At 52.9% G+C, this 5,837-nt stretch overlaps 1 protein-coding gene across 1 annotated transcript; it reads left to right on the top strand.

Annotated features, from left to right (window-relative positions):
• Window positions 1–2,321: 2,321 nt before the first annotated feature.
• On the top strand, window positions 2,322–5,263 carry KIAA1919 (KIAA1919 ortholog; the record flags this gene model as incomplete). Its single annotated transcript, XM_010147772.1, has 2 exons — window positions 2,322–2,438; window positions 4,020–5,263. Coding segments are annotated over 2 exons (1,361 nt in total), but the record flags the coding sequence as incomplete, so codon positions are not given.
• Window positions 5,264–5,837: the final 574 nt, after the last annotated feature.

Raw genomic sequence — 5,837 nt, 5'->3', positions numbered from 1 at the left:
CGTCCCGGCAGAGCGGGGCTGCTCGGTGTCCGGAAACGGGGCGCTCCAGGCGGAACCGCGTTGGCGTCGCGCTGGGGTGGATGTTCCCGGAGCGCGCCTGGACCGGCGAAGCCCTGTCGTGCCTTCCTTCGAGCGCGGTAACGGCAGCGCGTGCCGTCGTGTTCCGACTCGGGGGCTAAAGCAGGCGCTGGGGCTCGCACTTCCCCTTCCCGTACCGGTGCTCAGGGAGGTTCAACCCGAACCGTGCCTGCGCTGAGGACCGTGCTGGCGTCACGGGGGCGCTTCAGAGAACACGAGAAGGTCCGTTTTCCATTGCTGGGCCTTCTCGCCTCAGCACACCTCGTCTCCTGCCATCAGGAGGACAGCAGTCGTGTCATGCAACACCCGTCTGCCTCTTTTCCCTTTCCCCCTTGTCTTCATCTTCCTGGATCAGTTGTTCTTATTTGCTCTCGTTCTAAGATGCCTTTATTTGGTCTGCTCGCTGTTCTTTGTTCCTCTCCCTCCCTGTTCTTTATTCCTCTGCTCCAGAACATCTGGAAAGGGGGTTTCCCTTAGCCTCCTTGTGACAAGGTCAGAGTTGTCTCTGTCTGACACGTGAGACTTGACCTTCCCTGGGAGAATGAATACACCCCTGGCAGTGAGTGTTAACTTGAAATGGTTTGGTATTTGCTTCTTTTCCTGAAGTATCAGACAAGACAGCTGTCTGTCCGCAGTGCTTGGAAAAGGATTCATCTCCTGATCCTTTCCAGTTTGGTAACGCTCAGGGCAAAAGCACAGTGTGAACTGCTGAAGCTTCTCTCGTTCCTATCACCTGAAGGCTGCCCTGTAAGAGAATTCAGCTCATGTAGTTTTACCTCCCATCTTTCAACTGCTGAAACCCTGCTACTGTACAGAGGAAGAATGGAAGACGTGATCCGTCTGTCACAGACGCCTCTCGGTACCCGCTTCCGGGTAAGAGCTGAAGTGGGCAGCTGGGATCTGGCTGGGAAGTTCCTTCTGGGCTCTGAGCGGGGCAGCTGGGAAGCCCTACTCAGTACACCCCATCTGCAGCTCGTTCTCTGCGCAGCTCAGCATGCCAGCCTTCAAATAGGTTTTGAGGCACGTATCCCAAGCATCTCGCTGGGGCTTTGGGGTTTTCCGTGTTTATTTTTCCCCTTGTCATTGGTTTAGTTTGGAGTTACCCTGAGTTGTTAATGACATCAATCCCCATCGATCTTTATCTGCCCCACCTGTGATCAAGCGTCGATTTGAAGAGTAATAGAGGTGTCTGAACGGGTGCAGGCTTTCTAAAAACCTAACCCTGTGCAGTCGAGCTACTGATTGCAGATTGTTTTATTATGGGGGTGATTACAAGCTTAGAATTTAACTGCTGAACATCCTCCCAAATCGTAATAATCACCATCTGCTAAAAAAGTCCTTTTGTAAGCGTAGTTAATAAGAGCCGAGCTAACACGCTTCATGAATTGCTGCTAAATTCACAGTGCCACATTCTGTAGTTCTGTCTGTTAGAACTCCAGAGATCCCTGGGAATGCATCCCTGGCGTGAGAACAGGATATAAATGGAACTCGGCATTTCTGTACGGAGGCTGCTTGTTGGCCAAGGCGCGATCGCTTTATAGGATTTTAAGAATTTAGTGATTTGGGTTCTTCTAAAGTGGAGCCAGATTTAATGCTCTGTAGCTCTCAGAGGGAAAACCTCATTCTGTTCAAACCCACATCTTTCTTCTTTCGTGGCAAAGTAAGGTTTCTCGCTTGTGGACAGGGCACTTCTACCTCAGAAGTTTGCAGAAGCCGACGTTCTAGTGTTCCGGTGGCTGGTGCTACTCCCTTTGCAAACAGAGCTTCAGCAGAACAGGTTTTTCACGTGGTGGTTGTATGCTGATGAAATCCCTTCTTTCCAAGTGAAAAATGATCCTGTTGACCTTTCTACCTGTTCCTGCTCATCATGATTTGAGGTCATGAGGTTACATTACCTATTGGGATTATTTGTAACTGTGGTAACGATGAATTGAATCATAGAATCACGGAACGGTTTGGGTTGGAAGGGACCTTAAAGACCATCTAGTTCCAACCCCCCTGCCATGGGCAGGGACACCTTCCACTAGACCAGGTTGCTCAAAGCCTCATCCAGCCTGGCCTTGAACACTTCCAGGGATGGGGCATCCACAGCTTCTCTGGGCAACCTGTTCCAGTGCCTCACCACCCTCTCCAGGAAGAACTTCTTCCTGATATCCAATTGTATGTTGTGGTGTTGTGTATGTTTTGTAGTTTAAATGGAAACGATAGTATCTGAGGTTTTTGGGTTTTTTTAACCTTTCCAGCATTATCCATGTTTGGAACAACGGTTGGTCTTTATGGGATACCCTGGTGTAAGAAATCCATGCTGCTGACTGTCTTAATGTCGGTTATTGGAGCTTCCATGGGAATTCTAGACACAGGTAAGGGACCCACGTGGTCCGGTTGTTCCCTCACCAAACTCATCGGAAACCTGGGTTGGAAACCTGTTGAAAACCTATTTCTTGGTAGAGATTCCCTGTTGGAGGGAGATGTACCGGTGAAGTCGCAGAGCGAATGTCTACAGGTGGGAAAAGTCAGCTATGCCAGAGGTATGGAAATGAGATTCCCACAGAAACGAGTTCATTGGGCACGGCTGAGAAAGGATGCTGTAGTGATGGCTGGTTGTCGCAGGCAGTTTGGATGAGGCAACCCGGAAACAATCAAAACCCTGTCAGCGGCGGAGTGTTCCGGCGTTGCGGTGGAAGGCGGTTGGTGAGGTCGCAACAGGCAGCCACTCACCTGGCGTCTCTCCAGCGATGCGCCAGCTTTCCTGGCTTATTGAGGGAACCTGTGGTTACTCACTAGGCAGCACGGTACAGCTGGATCTGGTCGACCAGCTTCGGGCTGAGCTTATTTTTGTGTAAGAGCTGGCTAGTGAGTTAGCCTAACGAGGAACAGCTCTGGAAGCATCCCAGCCTGGGCTTGGTCTCGGGGGCTTGGCTGGTGACCAACATGGAGGAGCGATGGCTGCACCTGTGAACCGTTTGCCCCAACTCTGCAGAGCTTGAGGGAGCTCTGTTAGCACGGAAGAGAGGGCAGTGCAGGATCCAGTAGTGGAAAAAGAAGTTTTTACATGACACGGGTTGTGCTAAATAACCTGAGCGCAGAGCTGTATTTGTTGCCTCGGGTAGGATCATTGTACCTGGCATGCGCTTTAAAAATTCTTTATGTGGGAAAATCCTGTCAGCTTTAATGTAAAAACACTGCCAGTGGGCAGGTGAGGTGCTTGGAAGTCAGACCTTTGAGGCAGGGAGACTTCCCAGCAGGAAAAACTAAGAGCAAGGCAGCAGCTGAATTAATCTGGAAGAGCACTAGTGCTGCGTGCTAGGGGTTGCTGCGCTGGAGCGCAGGAATTTAGTTGCTGTTCTTATTTTCCTGTGTTCTTCTCAGGGAATGCTCTCTGAGGCCGTATTTTCTAGCGTTACCGTTGATCTGAGGGCGTTGCAGTTTGGCCTCTGCAGCGGCGTTACTGTAAACCTTTCTGCTCCTGGCAAGTCGTTTGAAGGCAGTTGGGGTAGTCCCAGCCCGTCGGAAGCGAGCGGTTCTTGAGGTTTCCAGGGATGCTGTTTAATGGGGCCGCCAATTCTCCGCCTTGCTGCTTTAACAGTGGCAGAAAGGAGCAGCAGTTCAACTTGCTCTTTTGTAAAAACGCTGAAAAATGCGGCAGAGTGTTGAGCAGGGTTAATTGAGTACAGCCAGTGCTGCCGGACGAAGCCAGTGCCTGGCTCTTCTCTTTGGCTGCTGTTGAATACCCTCCTAGAGCTCAGGTCACCACGTGGGTTTAAGGTGCTCACAGGCGGAATTTCAGGTAACCATAATTTTGCACTTGGTATTTGCTAAACCTGGTGTTACTGCAAACTGAATTAATAACACGGGTTATGGTTTGCTTTGTCCTTCTTTTTTAACCCACTCTCTGGTTTCAGAGGCGATAGTGATGGGCTCCTTCTCTCTCCCATCTGCAGGTGGCAATGTTCTGGCACTGAATACCTGGGGATCGGAGGCTGGGCCGCACATGCAGGCCTTACACTTCAGTTTCGCTGTCGGTGCGTTTGTGGCTCCCATCCTGGCTAAAATGGCCTTGGGAGGCTCCGAATCGCAAGACCTTCCGGTAGCTGAAAAGACAAACCAGTCTGTCCCGCGGTCTGTGCCGACAGCATCGGCTGCGTCAGCCGTGTCAGCGCTGAAACACCAGCTTGGTGCGGACTTTTTGTGGTCCTACATTGTCATCGGGACCTATCTTCTCTTTGTTTCTGTCTTCTTCTTCGTCTTGTATGCGAAGGGCGGCTCAGCTCGAGACAAATGGAAGGCCGCTTCGCATAAGTGCACGTTTGCCAAATACCACTACGCCCTCATCGTTCTCCTGTTCGTATTCTTCTTCTGTTACGTGGGAGCGGAGGTCACGTACGGCTCTTACATATTTACCTACGCAAAGGTCTTTGCCGAGATGAAAGAGAGCGAGGCAGCCGCTTTGAATTCCGTCTTCTGGGGCGCGTTTGCCGCTTGCAGAGGAGTGGCGATATTCTGCGCTGCCTGCTTGTACCCTGGCACCATGATCCTGCTGAGCATCCTCGGCTCCGCCGTCTCCTCTTCGTGCTTGGCCTTCTTCGCGCGGTACCCGGCCTCCCTGTGGGTTGGAACCGCGGTGTACGGCGCGTCGATGGCCACCATCTTTCCCAGCGGCATTTCCTGGATTGAACAGTACACGGTCGTGCAAGGGAAGTCGGCTTCGCTGTTCGTGATTGGCGCGGCGCTGGGCGAGATGTGCATTCCCGCCGTGGTGGGGTATCTTCAGGGCAGGTTTCGCCACGTTCCCGTGGTTATGTACACTGCCCTGGCGACTTCCGCCATGACGGTTCTACTCTTCCCCCTGATGTACAAGTTGGCCAACTTCCCCCGCGAGAGCGACCGGAAAGATCCGAGTGAGAGCGAGGACCGGAAAGCCTTGTTGTCAAACTCGGGGCTTACCGAGGACGAGGAGGATGAGGAGGATGCAGGAGAGTGGAACGAAGCGGACTTTGAGGTAATAGAAATGAACGACACGCTGAGAAACTCTGTGATAGAGACCTCCCGCAAGATAGCGGGGGACTCTCCGGCCCGAGGCTCTACCCAGCCCCACCGGGACGGTGTGCTGCGCGATTCCCCAGCGGCTGCTAGCGGCTCCCCCGGCAGGAAAAACGCGAGCGTTGACCGGGAGAAGAAGGATTAAAGTAAAAGCTGCCTTTCCTTTGTTTGTAAAGGGAAACGCGATTGAACCGTAGCCATCCTTGCGAAGTGGCTCGAGCAGCCTTCCTGGGCGGCGCAGCGCTCGGCATGCTCGTTCCCCTGCGACCGGCCCTCTCTCTGCTTTCGCTGTCGGGCCGCAGCGGTGGCAGAGCCTGCCGTGACGTGAAGGGGGTAAGGCGGTACGACACACGGGCCGTACTGCGAAGGGTAAACCACTTTTTTCCGAGCGTGCGGCGTGCCCGCCAGCGCTGCCATACGAACTATGGCGGGAAGAACGGGACTGCTCAGAGTGCTCGGGTTCTTTGGGGTGGGCGAAGGCTGCAGTTCCGAGGTGCTTGGTCACAAAGTGTTTTCGTGAGAGAGGGGAGAGGCCTGTTGGCCACGGTGCTGAACTCGCTTGTCTCGCGAAGGATGAACGCTGTGTTGCAAGTGCATGCGACATAAACCAGGAAAGCGGGTGACGTCCAGTGGCTGTGAATGGGACAGGCTGTTGGCAAACTGTCTAATTTCCTGGTTCTGTCATTAAGACAAGGAGAAAATGGGGTTTTTGGGGTGGC

This window comes from Eurypyga helias, unplaced genomic scaffold (genome assembly GCF_000690775.1).
Source record: "Eurypyga helias isolate BGI_N326 unplaced genomic scaffold, ASM69077v1 scaffold23652, whole genome shotgun sequence".
Taxonomy (NCBI): domain Eukaryota; kingdom Metazoa; phylum Chordata; class Aves; order Eurypygiformes; family Eurypygidae; genus Eurypyga; species Eurypyga helias.
Note: the sequence above shows the minus strand (reverse complement) of the source record. Positions and strands in the feature narration are given on the sequence as shown.